This window comes from Periplaneta americana, chromosome 11 (assembly GCF_040183065.1).
Source record: "Periplaneta americana isolate PAMFEO1 chromosome 11, P.americana_PAMFEO1_priV1, whole genome shotgun sequence".
NCBI lineage: Eukaryota > Metazoa > Arthropoda > Insecta > Blattodea > Blattidae > Periplaneta > Periplaneta americana.
In genome coordinates, this window is record NC_091127.1 from 92,481,494 (window position 1) to 92,503,334 (window position 21,841).

At 33.4% G+C, this 21,841-nt stretch overlaps 1 protein-coding gene across 7 annotated transcripts in view; it reads right to left on the minus strand.

The window, feature by feature from the left end:
• Window positions 1–6,969: 6,969 nt before the first annotated feature.
• Window positions 6,970–21,841, minus strand: part of alpha-Spec (alpha spectrin) — a 333,133-nt gene continuing 318,261 nt past the window's right edge. For all 7 annotated transcript variants that reach the window (XM_069839770.1, XM_069839771.1, XM_069839768.1 and 4 more), the window contains 4 exons: window positions 14,882–14,936; window positions 14,118–14,496; window positions 12,296–12,462; window positions 6,970–8,757 (listed from right to left, as the gene is read on the minus strand). In XM_069839770.1, coding sequence (XP_069695871.1) covers window positions 8,629–8,757; window positions 12,296–12,462; window positions 14,118–14,496; window positions 14,882–14,936 — 730 coding nt within the window. In that variant the 3' untranslated portion in view covers window positions 6,970–8,628. The remainder of the gene's footprint in view (window positions 8,758–12,295; window positions 12,463–14,117; window positions 14,497–14,881; window positions 14,937–21,841) is intronic.

The following is a 21,841-nucleotide window of genomic DNA, read 5'->3' on the forward strand; positions in this document are numbered from 1 at the left end:
AGTAAATAATGAACACAGCTACTTTGCCAAGAAGATTACGATCAGTAAGGAGAACAAGGATGTCTTGAACCTCATGAAGTATTTTTAAATACCTGTACAGTACCAATATTAGCTAAAGAATTTTACAAAGACGTTACTGGAGATCCATATTAAATTGAATGTCTGATTGGAAAAGACTATGTCGAAGCACCTGTTTTTTGAGAAAATCCATAACAATTTTCCTTATTTTATAATAAGAATGTTCTGACTGATTCTCACTATTACTTGGAGACTCTTATCATTTTAGGCACTAATTTACGTGTGACTGCTTCAGGAAAGAAATAATATATTTCCGGTTATTGTAGCAAACAGAGACTTCATTCCTTTTTCATACAAGTGGTTCAATTATCATTGTTGTATGAATAGACTTTATTTTTTTTTTAAATTGTAATATTATTGTATTTTTTACTTTGCAAGTACTTTGTTCAAATGGTTACATAAAGACAAAAAATTAATAAAATAAGGATTAGAATATAGTAATATAAATTAAATACAAGCTAAAAATAAAATGAGCAAAAAAAAAAAAATGGAGGAAAAAACTAAAAATTTAAATATTGACAAACATGCCATGTTTCAACATCTTGGCAATTAGCGACTTTTGAGAGGAAAGAAAGAAAGAAAGAAAGAAAGAAAGAAAGAAAGAAAGAAAGAAAGAAAGAAAGAAAGAAGAAAAGCAGTAAATTTCGTACTCTCACTTTTCCATATATATATATAAATTTTAAAATAGAATTAGTATCTTAATAAACAAAATGCCAGTAAAAGAATAAAAGGAGAAACTGCACCTAGTGTCCCACAAGAAATTTTTATAAGTTGAATGATGTGACACTGGGCATGCATAACACACAGGTAAGTAAAGGAGCTACATCCCATAGATAATGCTAGTTACTAACAGTCACAGTCTAATACATACAGTCTCGCAACTTCAACACTTTTTTTGCCAACATTCGCGACACTAGCGCCCAAGTGGCAGGCAAGGCACTGGTCATAGGGTTGATACAGCCAGCACGTGCTTTAAAGGGATGCGAGATGTTATAATAACGTTTTAATCATGCGTAGGAATAAAGGCAATGTGTGCAATGACGAAAATTGCAGTAACAACAAGTTTAAATCTCCGAATTTGTCGTTCTTCAGATTCCCTAAAGACCAAGAGAAAATCATAACTCAGTCATAACCAATAATCCACGTTGTAGGTAGCCTACGTATTGTGTTTTATGAAACATTTATTACTTATCAGTTACCTATTTGTATGTCAGGAAGGACAGTTTAAATAAAAACAAAGTAAATACCTGTTACAGTATATTATTTTTTTGCAGAGATCATATGTGTAAATGTGTAACCATTCCGATTTTGGATAATGTATCTACAGTTTTTAACGCAAGTAATTCCATAATTTTTGTATTCGTGTTTTTTTCTTTATATTTTTTCAAAAGTTGAATGTTATATAGCATTCAAGTAGATATCATGGTGTTAATTTTGCAAGAATTCATGGAGTATAGTAATCCTTTTGCAAAATATTCACTTCTTGAATAAATCCAGACTGTGTCGATAAATTTCTGATGTGTTGGTGTAGATTCATGTGGCAGATGTATTAAGTTCTCAAGAAATAAAAGAGACTTTTAAAATTTAATATAAAAAGCAATCTTTTCTATAATAATTTGCATGACTGTTATTGGTGTTGATTTTACATTCCCAGTGATTATTTGAGCCGTTCAGTGCAGAAGTGGTGTAAATCAAAATCAGGTACCGGTAATGAGGTTTAAAGTAAAAATTCTGTGAAATGCAGTGCAAAGTAGCAATTAATATATCTTTCGTGCTATTCACTGACTCAATAGTTTAAATACATTCAATATTAACTGCCACTTTGCGGTGTATTTTACAGAATGTTTACTTTAACCACTTATTACCCATTTTTGACTTACACCACTTCTGGTCTGAAAATAAAATTAGGCCTACATTTTCTGAGTTAATTGAAGTTACAATTTTTTCAACAAAATTGTGTGTTCATTTATTTCTCACCTACGTCATATTAACAGTAAGTGCATGTAAATTACGTATGATATAGGTAGGATAAGTTAAAATTAGGCATTATGTGTGAAAACTGGAAATGTAATGTAAAATGCGGTAAACTTGCCATAAAAATTTAAACCTTTACATCAGCACTATTTGTGACTCAAAATAATAAAGGAAATACTGGTTCTTAAGAAATGGAAAAATAATGAACTTCATATTAATGTTTAAATCATCCCCTTTTCTTTATTTTCAAGTTTACCTCAGCGGCCGAGTTTACCCCAATTTGCGGTATGCAAAATCGTTAATTTCTCAGGAAACAGGGAGAGGAGTTTACCACGCGATGTACCCTACGAGATATTCCCTACAATTTTGAAGCTACTAATTTTTACTCTTCTCACAGGAAATACAAAGTTCCAATGATTCATAAATATATTTAGGAATGAATTGAATTAACCGACAACGCACGAACAATTATATTATTTCAAACCATGATATGTGATCAGAGCCATGATTCAGTTGTAAGGAGCAGAAAGAATTACGTTTATTCCCAGCTTCTGAAACTTGTAGATTAACTGCGTGTGAAATTCTTCCAGGATTCTAAAGTAGAATTAATAAGAACCATATACACTTATTGTATAGCATAAAAATATAAAATAAATTACGCAAAACCCGTTTCCTGATGTGTTATCATATGTCGTGTGCACACTTTTAACTTGCCTGCCGCTAGAGGGCTACTGTCGTGCCAGCTGTCAAATGTTGGCATATTTTATACGTATGAGTTGCGTGACTGTATCTATTACACTGTGCTAACAGTGCCTCGTACTTACACCACTTTAGCACGTACATTTCGCAGTAGCTGAACATACCAAATGGCAGTTGTTATGTTGCAAATGTTTGTGTTTCATCTATGGAATCTTTGACGACGCAGCCTGACCAGATTTCAAGAGGGGAATGAGGGCATTATTTCGTGAGTTCGAGCACAGTAATTTTATTCTTTATAATAAAGGTGAAGGAATTCCGTGTAAAATCCTAGTAAAATGGGTTCAAACTGTTTACTGATTTAACAGAGAAGGTTTATTATGTACACAAGTTTTTAGATTTTTCCTTTTTTCAATACCTATAATGATGAATTATATATTTTCGGTGCTCGAACTCGGCGTTAATAGGTTCCTATGTTGGCGGTTCCATAGATGAACCTTCCTTACTTCAAACACAATCTTTGGAATAGGACAGCAACTTTTATACTTTTCGCGCATCTTGTACTTTTTGTTCGACCTGAAGTGGATTTTTATCGAGAGGAAAATTGGCATAAGTAACAACTTTTGTCACAGTGGTGGCAAATGACTTAAGGTTGGTAGCACAAAATGCGCAAGTGGCACTCCTTCAGATGTTAAGAGCATAGAGGGACAAATACTGCAGTTGAGCCGAATAAAATATTTGGGGATAATATTTTTTGATCACATAACGAACTCATTTTTTGACAAATTTAGTTTGAGGCACTTAGTGACTTTTGAAAAAAATAAAACATTCCTCGATTGGTTAAGTGAATACTGAAAAAACATACAGTAGCAAGTTAAACTCAAATCTTACTTCACAGAAAAGTAGGTAAAATTGAGGAGGAAATGAAAAACTCCTAATGAGGGATCCAGCTAAGAGTTTCTTGAACCTATTTCACAGCTATTTTACCACCAGAATATTTTAAGCACTGTAGCAATAGAAACAAAATGAAGGCCCCTGGCAAATAGTGATGCATACATTAACCTAACAACAGAGATGCTAGTACAGTATTGTCGAAGCAGGGAGGACAGAGAGGCAGCAACAAAATAATACCATCCATTATTTTTCAGTGAATAATTTTGCTACAAAAATCAATACTTGGTCTGACCCTACATTTATTATTATTATTTTGAGGCCATCAGTGGTCGCCGTGCTTGCCCAGGCATTAAAATAGAACTGGGCTCCTCTAACTCCAGTTTGAAAACCAGGATCATTCAAGTTAGCAAGAATATTCTCATTCTCTTATCATGCTGTAATGCACCACTTCTTTTCTCCTGATATTTCCCAAGTAAATTATTTGTCAACCATTCTACATTTTGCCTATTGAACTTGTACAAAGTTTTATAATATTAAATGCTACTTCCTCTATGGATTTTATATTCCATTCTTATTTCATATATCCACATCATATCTCACACGCAACTGGAGTCATCTGTAGGTGACTTAGAAAACTCTCAGTTAGAGCTCAATAAAGTGAGTGCGAGTTGTACTTTATTCCCAGGAAGTAGATTCAGTCAACTCACCGACAAAGTGTCTCTGCCTCTTACTCAGGGTCAGAGGTTCAACACCAAGACCAAGATATCCGATAACATTTTTATTGACACCAAACTAAGCAGAACTCCAAAATTTGCGAATTTTGTGAGCAGACTCTACTTTATTCATATCACCCAAAGTCTGCTTGTAACTATGAGTGTACAAAGTAAGAAAAATTACATTACTCTGTCACATATGACATTCATTAGCTCACTTCCATTCTATGTCAATGAATTTTATAATTATCTTTTGTAGATGATAAAATCAGAGTCCTTGTACCTCATGCATCCATACTCATACTTCGTTAGTACATAAATACCCATGTTACCCTATGACATGGTAATGTAAAGTTTGCCCTCAGATTTAACATACAAGTTGAAATTTAATTGAAGAAGAAAAAAAAAAAACTGATATGCACGAATTCTGTTTTTGTACTCAACAAAAATTATCTTTATTATCCAAGAATTCTTGCATGCTTTATTCAAGAAATGTTCAAACATCAGAGAGGCAACAAAGACACTACAAACTTTGTCTTATTTCATATGAAAAAGTAATCACAAGAGCTGTGTTAAAATCCTTAAGCAGTTAAAATATGAAGGGATGGGAGTGGAGGACAGACACACGACAGGCCTCCTCCTGCAGAGCAAAGATCGGCTAATATCGAACTTTGCCATATTCAACAAACGTGAACTGAACCCTAGATCATATATACCCAAATTGCTCGGCGTTAGGCTTTGATGGTAACAACTTTTGTCAGGGTTACTACGCTGCCATCTAATTGTTACATAAGGAGTCACGTCATAACTCTCGTTTGAATTGCATTAGCGACTTCGTTTATGGCAGATGGGTGACGATCCTGGTGGTTGTTCTCTTCAAAGTGCAAATGATTTTAACATAAGAATGAGCAATCTATATGTGATCTGGGACTGAACATAGTACCTGTCATGCACGATGCTAATAGGTGCAACTGTCTTGAGAAATATTGAACTCTGAAAGTTTACTAAAAACGTGCCACAGGAACAGCTTAAAAAAGGGACCTCTGGAAACATGGCGACAAAAAAGTCTTACCAAATGAAGGATTCAGAGCCATAGTGGGCCAAGTGCCATATATTAAAAATGGAGAAAACGAGGGTTAAAATAAAGTGATTACCATAATTCAATGAAACATATTATAGCAGGCAATATAAAGTATGGATATTAAAACTAAATGGTATGTCACCAGAGGGCAGCTCGTCCATAAGAGCTGTGGAGCTGCAGCACTCCCTGCTTTGAGAGGAAAATAAAAATAATATTTATTTTAATTTGTAGAAGAATTGTTTCAGCTTTTACTGGTAAATTGGTTTATATTTCATATGGCCGGGAATATGTACTATTATCTCGCAAATCAAGATTTTCAGGTATAACTCCCTGTAAAGTTGATTTGGATAATTTCGAGGGAAAAATTGTTCCGGAGCCGGGTATCGAACCCGGGACCTTTGGTTTAACGTACCAACGCTCTACCACTGAGCTACTCGGGAACTCTAACCGACACCGATCCAATTTTTCCCTCTATATCCACAGACCTCAAAGTGGGCTGACAACTGTCAAGCAACCAACTTCGAGTGCACACTAACTCCGTATGACTTAAATTGTGGTTTTCTGTTAACAAACAGTGACGTGTATTATGCAAATCAAGATTTTCAGGTATAACTCCCTGTAAAGTTGATTTGGATAATTTCCCTCGACATGATGAAAAAACGATTTGAAGAACTCTGGTCTATTTCGTGAGTTGCTACAGTCTGTGACTAATCTTAACGAACCTCTCAAAAATCATTTCGAACATGCCACTGTTTAAAGGTAATTCTAAGACAATTCAGAATGAACTGGTAGATTGCAAGTTGAGTGTCTGCCGATCAGAATTTCAGACTGAAATCGATGGTATTAATTTTTTTTAGCGATTAGTAAATGATGCCACAGACATCTCCCAACTAAGTGAGAAAGTTTTGGTTTTTCGATATGTAGTGCATTTATTTTTGTCCTATACTTATTAGTAATGGTATCAAGAAGTGAAATTTGTATGTACAAGTTCACGAGCTGCTACTGTATGCCACTATTCATTAAACTATGGTATTCACACAACTTTAACCCTTGATTTCTCTGTTTTTAATAAATGGCGCTTGGCCCACTATGGATCTGAACCCTTCAAATATACTCAAATGTAAGACAACAATTTTGTGTATTTATATTTGTAAAGTATAAAGAGAAAAGTAGGATTTTGAGAGCATTATTTGATGAAAATGCCAGAGCATTAACTTTCCATGATGGGCACAAGAATTCAAATCCCAGCAAGACCAAGTGAATTTGCATCAAACAAGAATGATGCTAAGGTGGGTTCTCATTCTTTTCCCTTGTCATCATTTCACCACCACTATTTCGTTTGATTATATTGAAAGGCTCCTAATAAGGTTGAATTTATCAGTAATGATACTATGAATAAGTGTCCAGCCTTTTCAAACAGCATAACCTCTGGCAGATAATAGTAGCTCCATATCTATCCACGCAAGTTAAAAACTGTTTGATTTTGATAGAAAAAGAGGGAGGGAATGAAACATAAAACATGCCAAGTTCACATATTTTTATACCATTGAAATGTATATTTATCGTTTCATTTTACCCCAACATAACAGAGATGATAGATACATAAGCACTTAAGATTGCAAGAAGCAGATGTTTAATATTTGCTGATTATTGTAAATGCAATTTTTTCGACTTTTTTCTTTCTTAACTGTACTGGTATTACAAATAGACTTAAAACTATTTCAATTTTATTTTAACTGGACAGTACATAAAATGAACATTGTCTCTTCTATTATTAATCCATGCCTTATATTCAAATTTGCAAGGCCCCATAAAAAGTTTGCAAGTGGTTACTGTTGAGAGTTTTATTGCTAAACTATTATGATAACTTAAGCCAAGTCACTAGTTACGTAGAAATGGTTTCAACTTAGTATTTTAGAGACATCAAATTACAATATTCTTCAAAGCTGTCTTTTGTAATTATGCCAAGCACCAACTGATCAGTGTGATCAACAGACTTAGGACACATTAATTTTGGTAGGGTCTGCAACTTTGCTTTAATGTTTAAAATAAAGTTTTTAAATTAATATTTCTTGATAACTATACAATAACATTCACTGACATATTACTCCATTAAATGCTTCGATTTCACACTATTCCATATCACTTAAAAAAAAAAAAAAAAGAAAAGAAAAGAAAAAAAGAGGCACGACTTTTATGCCTAACACACACCATAAAAATAGATTAAAAAACTGGCAGCCCACTGTAGCTCATTGTTATAGCATACAGGATGTAATATAAGTCTAATTTTTTCCTATGTACGCATACTTAATAAAAATGTAATACATATCATAAAACTCCAGTGGCAAAATAAACAATTCAAGCAACAGGAACACAGTTTTATGTTACATCCTGTGATGCTATGCTTGCTGTATTTCATCTCCTTAAATATACTTAATACATAATGTAATCTCTATTTTGAAAATACTTTTCAACAGCCATCTAGAATAACAAAGCTTATATATATTTTATTTTCCCCTATTTTTCCTACTTGGTTATAACTGGACAGTTTTTATTTTTAGTTTCTGGATATGCGCTATATTTTAATTTTAAAAATTAAACCAAAGTAGTTGTATTTTTTAACATGGGGGCAAAAAAATGCATCAGATTTAAGAATTTTTATCATCATACAAACGTTTTAGACAGAAAAAATTAACCATTAATATTCTTTTTAAGTAAACTTTCAGGCATGCTGTTAACCTTCAAATCCAACATAAGTATTTCATTCACAGAAATCAAGTTAATATATCTGTACATGTTAAGTATTGCAAAACAAAAACATGGCTTTCCTGAAAAACTTTTGCTTCATATTTAATGAAATACTAACATTAGATTTGATATTTCTAGAAAATTTATAGTTTAGACAAGACTGTTTTGCCTATTAGCACATTATCTGTAGTTTTCCACGAAGGTTTAATCAGAAGTAATAACATTGTAATTATTATGTTAGAAGTCCCTGTTACAGAATTGAGTGCAAAATGTGACAAATTTGCAAGCATGCTTGCTGTGTGCACATTGCTATACAGAATATTTAATACTGTCACTTAAAAGCATGCTCCCATGTTGAAAAGCTCCTATCATATAAATAATTTTCATGAATCAGACAAATAAGGGTACATAAAAAATTGCTTCTGATAAATATATAACATGTGATTAATTCTGAAATAGTGTACGAGTAAATTCTATGTAATCCAATGCCCCTGGAATTGGTCTTTCCGTTTTGGAATCTACATAAGGTTTCATTCGTGCCACACAGTAATCTGCCATTTCCTTTGTGAGGTTCTGCAATAAGAACAGAGATGTTAAGAATTAATTTTAATTACAACATAAGATCTATTAATAAATACAAATTTGTTACACCATTGTAAGTATTTAATTATTTATAACAGTGGTCTCCTGTTAGGTTCCTTAAATATTCGATCTTTGAATGCCTGATGCAATGTGTTTTCCATGCTGCTCCTCACTTTGTCAACAGGGGCCCCTGTACTCTCAAGAAATTGGTCCACAAAGTCTACACAGTAATGAGAAGTGGGACAAGGAACAAATGACAACTACTTTGCTAGATTCAAGAGTCAGGGATGTGCTATAAATCTACGACATAGGATCTCTAATTATACTTCTCTTTAAAAGGAAACATTTTAAGGGTTATTATCATCTCTTAAAAATGTGCACCTCTCGGCCAGTAAACTTCGAAAAATGTAATTCTGTAACCATTAGACCAATGAGTCATTCCACGTCAAATCGCACAAAATTATACAAATTTTGACCTTCATATTTCTGATTGTGTTTATATTTTTTTTACCAACTCTATGGGTCTCATAAACCAACAAGTGTATTTTTATTTCCTCCTAAGTCCACATGTTTTTAAAATATTACATGTTAAAATTCGTTAAAAATGTCGCACAATGCAACATTTAAAGCGTCATATTTCTAACGATATTGATGTTACATTTTTTTTGAAAAAAAAAAAAAAAAAATGCATTTAAAAGCTTAAAGTACTGTCTTTTATTAAATATTTACTAACTAATTTTAATATAATTATTTCAAATATTTTTTTATAATTCAATTTTTAAAACATATACATCAATGTGAAATAGCCCTATTAAAAATATAAAAAAATGCCTACTAGGTGCACTGAAGTATTCTTAATAATTCCAGAAAAAATCAGAATGGGATCTCCAATAGTTTAATGGAAATTTAATTACTTATGACAGAATGTGTAGTGGTCGGCGCAGCAGCAGTGGACGGGAAGTGTTAAAGAGCGCTACGAGGTTTATCGGCGCTGGATAATTGACTGAATGTTGCAACATTACACCCAGTACGGATCAAGTTACTCGAGGAAACACTGCTAATTTACTTATTATGATATCTTAAAATAATTGTACATTATGCTTTTCAAATGTTTCTTTTCATTCACACTTTAAATTTTCATTCACCTACCTTCTTTCTTGAAAGAAAATTGTTTTACTAAATCTTCAGTTTTTGACAACGGAATGAAAGAATATAATTTTAATGTACCAGTTATTGGTTTTAGATTATGGTATCTGGCCTGCAAATTTTCAGTGTGGTTTTTGTGCTTATTGAATGGACAAAATATAAATGACACGTTAGAAATGTTTTTTGTGACTAATCAAACAGTTTTTTTTTTGGTGTTGTTATAGGATCTTGTATAGGCTAACTCTCGTGGCAAGTCTTTTAACAGTATCTCCAATGCCATCACATGGACCTTTACCATGCGACGTTGCAAAGAAGTGTCATTCAGCACTAATTCCATAATCGTCTTCATGTAAGCAATTATTTCAATTATTTTTTTTTTTTTTTTTTTTTTTTTTTTTTGTATTGTGATCTTGATCCATTGGAAAAGTAGATGATTTTTTCCATATCGTTGAATTCTTTCTTTAAGAAATTGATTGCTTCGGATTGAAAAAAGTGAAAGGGATCGGTGTCATGTTTCATGGTTTCTGAGATGACATTACTTTTGTAACAAATTTCTGTATCTCCTTTGAAATATACTACAAAAGGATTTATTTATTTATTTATTTAAATATACAAAATAAAGAATATAATTACAAATAAGAGAAATGGAAATAAAATAATACAATCAACATAAAAAAAGGAGATGCAGTAGTATTAACAAAATTTGAGACCGAATGAGCAGCGCTCGTGTTCGGTCGCAGTTCAGATATAATATTAATAGGCCTATAAGAGAATATAAAATAAAATAAAGTAGGAAGTAAAATTAAAATTGTATTGTATTGTGGCTTGGCATATGTTCCAATGCACACCTTGTATTGAATCTTGTATTACAAATGAATAATTTTCAGAAAAGTCTGCAATAACTATGTAATTTTCAGGTTGTACCTTTCTTTGCATTCCGTCAAAAATAAAATATGGCTGACTTTTGAATGGATGATGATGCATCTTCTACATGAAAAACTTAACATGCTAGGAAGCCTTTTACTTTTGAAACTTTTCATGGGGGTATCGTTTTGTTGCATATTTCTTTTCTTGATAGGGGATTCTGTTGACATCAAACTCTTGTTTAATTCCTCAATATTACTGATTTCTAGCACTGTAGCCATAGAACTGCTAGAAGAAGTACTGGGATAAGCACTTTCTCTGTCCGCACTTTCATTTGATTCATGTTTATTAATATCACAAGAACTACCGGCCTCACATATAATTTCATCTGACCTATGTGGAAATTGATTGATTTTTACGGAACAAATCACATATTTGCACACTCAAAGACTCCTTTAAATTGAGCTTTATCAATAAGTCGCGACTTACGCGTCTTAGTGTACTTTTCTTTTTAAAAGCGTGATTAGGAAGGTAAATGGATTGAAACACTTGTTATATATTACGCGATCTTTACCATCACTCATGTTGTATAGAAGTCACGTCACTGCGCGAAATTCAAACCCAAACTGATTATTTTTCTCTCATGCCATCTGTTTACTGCCTTACCCAGTCTTGCTATCATCAAACATTTGGCTATATTACAGTATAAACTGTGAAGGGCTTCCCCCTGAGCTGACAATAATAAAATAATTTTAGATAAGATATTTACTTTTCCTTAAGGTATTAATCATTTGATGATTAGTATGGTGACATCAGATGCAATGGGGAATTTCCATGGGCAGCCTTCTAGCCTATGGCTGCAAGCAGTTCATTAGCTGGGCATCGCGAGCGCGTGCATGCCTCCGGAAAATAAATTGTTACAAATGTATGGGTGCCAATCCCATATTAATAAATGCAGTAGTTTACAGATAATACATCAGCGAACAAGTCTATATTTTTTTCAGATTTTTAACTTGGCTATTTAATATATTAATTTTGCTTTGAAAAAGAAACGATTAAAAAAATAGGCCAAATTTTAAATTTATTTGTGATAGGCCTAAAGTAATAAAAAGTGTTGTATTTCGTCTTTCAAATGCGCCAAACCGCAAATCTCAATTATATGTAGACACAGAGTTCCAAGCGAGTTTATGTAACAGTGCGTGCATAATTTGCGTAACTTCAAATATTCATAACTACACAAATAATTAATAATTGTGAAAATAAAAAAGTACGGGTCTCCTTATTTGATGTCTGGAATTCATGAAAAAAAAATTCGACCATTTCCGAGAATGTCGTGTTTTATTGCTGTGCGATTTGACGTGGAATGACTCCATTAGTAAAATTTTGTAACAGTCTCCATTTGTAAATTATCTACGTAAAAATATTTTTGGACACCAACACTTCAACATTTCGTTTCTGTGATTTGGTGGAGGAAAATTTATACAAGAAATCTATTTTATTAAATAACACAAAATCTTACCGCATATAACTCCTCTTTTGTGACATACGGTCTATCACCTGCTGTGATGGCACGGAAGGCATTTTCAATTTCTTCTGAACTCTGCACATTCTCAGTTTCTTTGCTTATCATAAATGCCATGTATTCTTGTAATGATACATAACCATCTCGGTTGGGATCTACTACATCTGTAACATTACAAATAAGGGTTCTCTGTGTGTATGCAGAGTTAATAGTTTTATACACTTGTACAAAAAAAAAGTAAAATTCTGATACTGGCAGTCAAGTCCTACAGTTGTTGGTTCTAATATATATATAATCACCCTCCCCCCACCCACCTCACAAAAAAACACAAGATAATGAAAATATAGAAAATAACTGTCGATTTTAATGGCCTCTATTTGGTGGCATTTAAGTTGTTTACAGAGTCTGCACTTCCCTCCAACTAATTTTCTTCTTAATGTTCATTAAGCTTACTAATTACTACAAAATATTCGAGAAAGGGGATATGAAGTGAAATTTTTATTATGGTAAGAGTATTTACAAATTTATGCATCCAGAAAAGTTATGCTTTTGTAATACGCATGATTCAGAAAGAAAGAAAGTAAATTTTTTTTTGGCAACAGACAATACAGAAATTGGTTAATCAAGAGATTGATAATTGAGGTTCTACTGTATCACAATATTCACAAAATTGATGAGGATCCCATTGCTCACCCCCAAACCAATGTTGTTTCTTGACAAAAACTGTATCCATCTTATTTGTTAAACTTGCACTAGAGATAATTTTACACGATTCAAGAAATTTTAATTTCTGATTGTTGTCAAGAAATTTTTATATTGAAGAATAAAAACAATTATAAAACGAATATGAATTGTTTTTCACTTCATAACGACAACTTTTCTAACCATCCTTCTTAGTACAAAAATTTTAGTGTACATCCTTTTGAGTACTTTTTTCCCTTAACTGGTATATTTGCTTTTCTTAATAAATCCAGAAGTTTCACTCTCTAGGAATAACGCAAAAATTTATAGGTAGGAAGATTATTAATGCAGAAATGGTGGAATGAAAAGTATCCTGTACCAACTTCTTCCAAACGTCATCCCATTCACAACACAACCATATGAACTTGCAAGGATTTACACCAGATTTCCAGAATGGAAAAATGAAAACACTTTCCTATGGCACATTCTTCTTTGTGTAACCTTTTATAACTAAAATATAATTAGATTTTCTTGACCATATGATTCTATATATAATTTTGTACTAACCAGGATGGTTAAGAAAGTTCTTGTTATGAAGTTGAAAACAACATTTTTGTAATTGTTCTTATTTTTCAATATAATATCAGCAAACTAAAGGGTAATAAATGGAAAAAGAGAAATGTTGCAACTTGAAATGTTCGATTTATAAGACTATAGCCAGACCAGTTCTTTCAGATGACAATGAAGCATCGACGATTTGTAAAGAAGATGAAAGAAGGATTACGGTAGCGGAAATGAGATTTATGCACCATACAGGAGGTGCACTCATTCAGATCACAATCATAATAAACATTTTAGAAGAACTGCAAGTGCGAGCTATATTGGAACAAATTCAAAATTATCGTAATAATGTTATGAAGAAGTCTCCTACCAGGATTCCTCTAAAACTACTATGCCACCAATCATGAGGAGAAGAAGGCTGATAAGACTTTTGAAACACTGGAGTGAGACCGTAACAGGTCACTTGGCCTAATACCTTGAAGGCAGATGATGATGATGAGGATAATGTTTGTCTGATGAAATGCTACATACTCCATTCTTGATAAAATGCAATTCTTAATTCCATTTTCTTTCTTACCTAATATAGCTTCAAATTCAGGATCAGGCTGTCCTTCTTCCACCATTGGCAAGTCATAACCGAGAGCACGCAAGCATGACTTGAATTCCTGTTGGTTGAGTCGTCCACTCTTGTCCTTATCAAAGTGTTTGAACATCATGGAGAACTCTTTAAGTGCATCTTCACTCACACCAGATTGATTGCGTGCCTGAATCTGTTGTTCGAGATTATGCTGCATACGCATTCCAAGCTGATCAAGTTGGTCCCACTGTTGTGCCAGCCCCACTGTGCTGTGCTCTGTGTAACGGTTATCAAGAATCAGATGCTCCTCTAAAATGGCACCCAAGTCTTCAATCTTTTTGAGGTCTGACCGACGAGCTCGTACTTCTGTTGCCTTACGCTAAAATTTAAAATGCATGTATAGAAAATAAACACAAAAAAATTTATTTTATTCCTCTTATTTAGCACAAAAAAGCACGTGCGCATGCATGCACGTCCAGGACAACCACTACCAATAAGAAAGTTTTATAACCTAGTAATGCATGCACGCGAGCACACACAAAAACTGTGAATTTGTCAACATAAGAGTAAACATACCTTAGTTTTCTTTATTTCTACAGTGAAAATGTAGTGTTTTGATATCATTAAACTATATAAATTAGAAATGTAAATGGAATTTAACTGCTAAAGTAATAAGTTAGCAGCTTCAAACTTCCAAGGTATACAATTCTACCCTATTAATCAGATTATATTCTGATTAATAACAAATATAAGAGTAAACATACCTTAGTAGCTTCTAGCTGCTGTTCTAAAGAACCAGATCCTTCCATCATAGATGTTCTGCAATAAATATCAAAACATGCATTATAACATAAAAAAATTTGAATAACTAAAATATGTAATAATAACATAAAAAGGAATACTTTTAATGTTATTTAATAAAAGTAAATTCAATGAATGCATCTTGATAATTTCACACTTCTAGTTTACACTTCCAAACCAATTTTTTTTTACATACAAGTTCTGTACCAGTATTGATGTATATCAAATTAACATAGTTCTAGTTTAATGTAAAGAAGTGTCAAAAGAACAAAGTTATGGAGATGGGGCCAACAGCAACAAAAGTGCTTTAATTCCAAACAAAACTTACAACTATGTAAGCATATGTGTAGAAAATATTTTCTTTGAAGAGTACTAAACATATTAAACTCAACGTGTAAATAATAGGTTATCTTCATTCTACAACTCACAAAGAAATGTTAAGATATAATTAAGTTGTAAGTGAAATTACAGAAGTTAATAATATGACAACTTAGAAGTTAAACGTTAGTTTCATTTGAGTCTAAAATTACTAATACTGAATGTGATTAAACATACCATGCTTATGTAAGTAAACATGAATCCAAAAGCTCTTGTTACAATATTAATCAGGATTGATGTCTTGTTTACAAAGAAATGGATTTTCTGGAATTATGTTACTGTGTTATATACATCAGGTTCATAAAAATAAAAAATACAGACAAAACTCAATTATGATGTATCATCAAGTCACAGCATACAGAGCAATATAAGCAAAATAGTCTTGTACTAATGTCACTAAGAGTAAGAAATAACTAATACTGTAGATTAACTATTATTTGCGTTTAGTGTTTATGTTACTTAAAATAATATGTAAGGATATTAATTTCATCAGCTTTATAGGAAAACTTTCAAATGTCAACATTTTTAATGTGGCTATATGTAAGAATTCAACGCAAATTTGATATTTTCTGATGTCTCGTCCTTGGTGGTCTAGTGTTTACCAATTGTTATTTATACACCTATGAGTAATGCCAATTTGTATTAACTTTCTATAGTTACACATCTATTGTGCAAGCATCTGTTTTATGTCAATGCCAAAGCACAATTAATAACATTATTTTTTTAATTTATTAAAACCCCACCATGGATTATAATAAACTCTTTCAAGTTGATTATGTATACACGTGGACTCACTTTGTGTATAGGAAAGAACTCGTTTACATTGCTGAGTTTATCAGATAAAATGTAAGCACTTCCACAACTGAAGTCAAATAATATCAATAGAATATCTGCTTCACAAAACCCTTTAATTTTTTCTGTAGTGCAGGTCGAATATAGATATTACACTTCAAAACTAAAAAAATAGTGTAATATATATTTGCAGGCTTTGTATCACAAAAGTAATTTAAATATTTTCTGCTGACCTTAATATTAAATTGGCATGAACTGATTGCAAGGTGATTGCAAGCTCTACGTATGCCAAGAAAATAATTGAAGAGTGAAAATGGCAAAGGTTCTAAGTGCCATTTAGAAAATTTTACAGGACACAGTAAAAACTTTTGCAGTCCTATTGTTAATGTTAATTTTTAAACTACTGATATATTTATGAAAGATACATATTAGTCTTGAATATAAACGTACTGTATGAATAATTTCTATTTATACTAACATATTACACAGCAAAGATTATAGAATGTTTTCTTTATAATGTTCCAAATGTCACTCTTATAAAGAGGCATTATAAAATTCAAACAAAAAAGGGTTCGTAATACATGGTTAAGTAAATTTAAAAAACATTAAAATATCATAATGTAGCTCATAATTACATTGAGATTCTCAGTGTCTGCAAAGTTCTTCATAAAAAAAAAAAATCTTTGCAGTCCAATAGAAACGGTATCATGTTAAGGAGGCCTGCTTTTTTGCAACTAAGTAGCATTGGTTGTGGGAGAATGTGGAGTCTCTTCTACATTAGATAGATTTTTCCTTTTTTTATAATATTAATCAGCTTTCCATCACTCTAGATTACTAAACATTTTTTTGGTAAGATGATTTACGGGAAATTTTTGGATACACAAATCATGCTCAGTTTCGAAATCTTAAATTTGTGGTAATGATCACAATCTCTCTTTCTATTCTCAATTGTGCCAAACTCACGGTCACAACTCAAAAATCTGTGGCTGCTCACAAAATACTTCTGTGTCACCTGATCAAAGTGACCGTGATGTGTCAAAAACATAATCAAGAAAATCATTACACGATTTGGCCTGAGCAAATATCGGACCTAATGACTAATTTCCTCTTCTTCAGGTACCCTTCCTTCATTTGTCAACTTCAACATGCATGACACAATTTCATTTGCAACACTAGGGACAATGTTGTCATCCTACATACACATAATACCTTGCCTGAATCTACAACATATTTGCCTAAATTGTAACAATTCAGTTATCTATTATAAAACATGTTGCTTTGGGTAAGTTTTGGAATCAGTAATACCTATCATGGCACATAGAACACTGCAAAGGTATCCGGAGTTAGAACATTAAAAATTTTGGGGTGAATGTTCGAATTACTTCTAAAGACCTCAGGTTCATGGAACTTCCAGTTTATCAGTGATGGTGAATGGAACACGATGTCTCATTAAAAGGAAAATGCCAAACAATGGCACTTAGAACCTTTGCCATTTCCACTCTTCAATTATCGGAAGCATGTTTATAAAAATCAGTGTAATAAAGATTATCCATCTTTCTTATACTTTCTACAAGACATACATAATGTGCACTTAGGAAATAGTTTCATTTTTTGAATTGCACACAAATGATGGGGGGGGGGGGAGGGGAAGAGAAGGTATCTAACTTCAATTGTAATTTGTATTGTTAAGGGGATATATGAAATTAATTTTGCAAAATAAGAGTTCTCTGTATGTTAGTTGCTTCTACATTACTTTGCCATTAACGAAAATCAGCATTTAACTAATAGAAAATAATATGAAGAGATGTTAGCAGTTTACAATGAGATTATATGTTTCTTTTCAAACAACCAAGTGTTAAAGGAAACTGTTCAAGTGAAAATAATTTATGGACAGTTCTATTGTATATAGATTTTTTTTTTTGTAAATGACTGTTAAAAAAACATCCCTTCTAATAGACTGATCTTTCCTACTCTTAACTGCACTATCTGAGATTTAAATAGCAATCCTTATCTTAAATTTTGAGTCTCCTCATATGTCATTTAAGTAATTCTTTTTCTATGCTTTGCTTCTGTAGATATGGTTGTTAGTATTGAAAAGTAATTCCTATTAACATTTTTTTCTAAAGGAGATGTCAATGAGAGGTATAATTCGGTAGATATTAATTCTTATATGGAAATTAAAGCTTGCTCTTTGCTGTTATTTTTCCATGATGACTAGAATTATGTTAATACTTCAAGAACACTCATATAGATTTGGTCAAGCTCTGAAATTTTTTATCCAAATAAGTTCTTCATTTGAAGAATAAAATTACCTATAATTACATAAATAATTTTTTTGACAAACTTCTTTGAAGACATTACATTCTATATAATTATACATCACAAGTACTTCGAAGTAAATCAATACTGCACTTTTTTAAATAAAGATCCATTTCTTTTAGTGAGTGATATTTCATGTGCAACATTCTCAATTGAATTGGCATGAATGAGGCATGTTCTTAAAGTAAGTTCCAAAAGGGTGTAGTAAGTAAACGGGAAGATATTTACAAACCATTTTTGTTGCATTGTATTCCCTACACTTCAATTACTTCTCAACACAATCTCCACCATTATTGAGTTATTTATCGAGTTGTGCCACAAGTCTTTCTATCTCCTTATTGTAGAATTCGCCCTCCTGCGATGCAAACCACTCCCGCACTGCTGTCTTCACTTCATCGTCGCCATCAAAACGTTGACCACCGAGGGACTTCTTGAGGTGCAGGAAGAGATGAAAGTCACTCAGAGCCAAATCCGGGCTGTAGGGGGGTTGGTCAATTTGTTCCCAGCTAAATTTCGAGATGAGATTTTGGGTGTCGTCGCTATCAAAACGTTGACCACCGAGGAACTTCTTGAGGTGCAGGAAGAGATGAAAGTCACTCGGAGCCAAATCCGGGCTGTAGGGGCGATGGTCAATTTGTTCCTGTCCTCATGAATTTTATCATCGATAGCACGCACCAAATCGTCATTGATCAAAGATGGCCGACCGGTACGCTGCTCGTCATGCACAGAGACGCGGCCCTCATTGAACTTCCTAACCTATCTCCTGACCATTCCATCACTAATGGTATCATCACCATACACCTCACAAAGTTGATGATGAATGTCAGCTGGTTTGATGTTTCTCGCATTCAAGAAACGGATAACAGATTGCATCTCACAGCCAGTGGGGTGCTCGATCACTTTAAACATTTCAACTGATCACAACTAACCACACACACGGACTGAAGCTCTGAAACTGCATGCACAGCTTGCCTGAGGACTGAAGAAGAAAACACGAATGCGCAAAATAACGATTGCAGCAATGCGACACCTATAATTGAAAACGGAACTTACTTTAAGAACACGCCTCGTAGATACTGAATATGAACAAATTCTACACAAGAGATGTTACTGCATACAGGACTTCTCTTTTGTATAATGCCAGGGTTCATAACTTGCCATTATTCACCCAAATTCTACGAGCATGCCTCATAGATGTTGTTAGTGCTAAGAGCTGTAAACCACTTAGTTCATCAGAGACTATGGAGAGTGCAGCACAATGGTGCTCGTAATGAATGAATGGATGGAGAATTTTTGGAATGTCATAGGGGAGCCAGAGTACCAGGAGAAAAGCCCTGTGCTGCCTGAACCATGAGTTTGCCCAATGCAAGATTTAAATTTAGGGTGGATCAACCACGATTTGACCTAAGCCCCTATCACTGAACACTGTACACAGAAAGTTAACATACCAAAAACGAGTTGTTCCGATATCAGGAATGGTGAGATTGCATTTCAGAAAAAATTTCAAAATTGAATTTTTGAAATATAATATTGTCTCTTCAGAATTTGCATGAGAAAGTAAAAGGACATGTTTAATTTGCATCTTCATGTCTTCCTAAACAACTTTTCGAATTACATTAGTACATTTTAAGTTACCGTAGTTACACAAATTTCCCCCTTGCATAATTTTCCCACCCCCTCAATTTATAAACTCAAATTTGGGTAAAAAAAATTGCATAATTTTCCCGTCTTTATTACCACTTATAAAATTTTTATTTGTAAATATGACCGAGAAACGCAAAGCAGCAACATTGCGTACACACTTCGCTAGCTTCTAGTAACCACGTGGGTGACGTGCAAGTAGGCTACAACAATGGAGGCTAAAGACCTTCCTAAACCATTTAAGATGGCATTTAGGACCTGTGATCTAACAACCGGTGATTCGAAAGTGCTCCTTAAACACATACAGCTGCTTAACCAGAGGCTCTGTACAGAGCACTGGAAAGTAGTTCACAGGCAGACTGATTCTACTGGACAGCATCTAATCATGATTGACCAGGAATCAGCTGCCAAAATCAAGGAAAATGAACTGAATGCATTTACTGGGGTGGCCAGGGGTCTCTTTAAGATCCTATTCGATCCCTGTAAAAAGACAGCTCAGGAAAAACAGGAGACAGCAGCTGAGGAGAACTCTGCAGAGTTCATGGATGTTGGAATCTCTGGGGAGACTTCACTCAAGAGGCTGTCTAAGGTAAGTATTTTGATTTGTTAATTATGAAAATAATTCAAATTAATTTACAACATTGTAAGGCAGCATCTGCCATATTGAGCAAGAAGCTAGCTGAAGAAATTATAGATATTGCTCTCATTCAAGAACCTTGGACATACAAGGGCTTTATCAGGGGAGTTAACTGTACTGGGGGCGCACTCTATAGTCCCAATACTGAAAAGCCAAGAGCCTGCATTTATATCAGAAATTACTCCAAGAAGTTCTGTTCTAGGGATGTGACAACTATTGAAACATTCGTAATGTAAGGGGGCAGAAAGAGGACTTTACTGTTCTCATCTGTACCTCCCTTATGATGAACCCAACCCGCATCAGAGACAGTGAGGAGATCAATCGTCCACTGCAACGAGATGGGTAAGGAAATCATCCTAGGGACTGATGACAATGCTCACCGTGTGCTGTGGGGATGCACTGACATCAATCCAACAGGCGAATAGCTGGCAGAATATCTGGTAAGTATTGACCTAAATATTCTTAACGAAGGTAATGAACCAACGTTTGCTAATACACAGAAGACAGAAGTTATTGACATAACGCTAAGGACTAAATTAGCTGAGGACCTAGTTTCAAACTGGTATGTATCATTGGATACTTCTGTATCCGATCATAGGTACATCTATTTTAGAACTAAGTCTCAAATCACTAATCCAGTGATCAATAGGAAACCATGGAAAACTGATTGGGACGAATACAGAAAAGACCTTTCAGCATTGGTATTGGATATCTCTAGGAACATTCGTTCTATAATAGATGTGGAGTTGGCAGTTGACCAGTTGCAACCTATTCCACCAAATTGATTTTTAACACAAACGCAACTTCAATAATGTCAATGAATATAATCTATTACATCACATACAAGGCCTTTCTGTGAACTTAAATAATGAATTCCACCAACGAATGGATTATCCTCTCAGTGAGATCTGTGTCCGCACTCCAAATACACAACTAATAAAAAATCATTGATATTGGCTTATATGAAGCTTAATAAGAACCATATTATGATTTTACTACGTTATTTTAATAATCACACTATTATGAATTAAGAAATATATGATTAATAACAACATTTTTAGTCACAATCAATTTTATTACAACAATAATTTTATTTTAATATCTGTACCCTTATTCGAATTTTAGGTTGTTTGCTTTCCATAGAGATAACCATTTA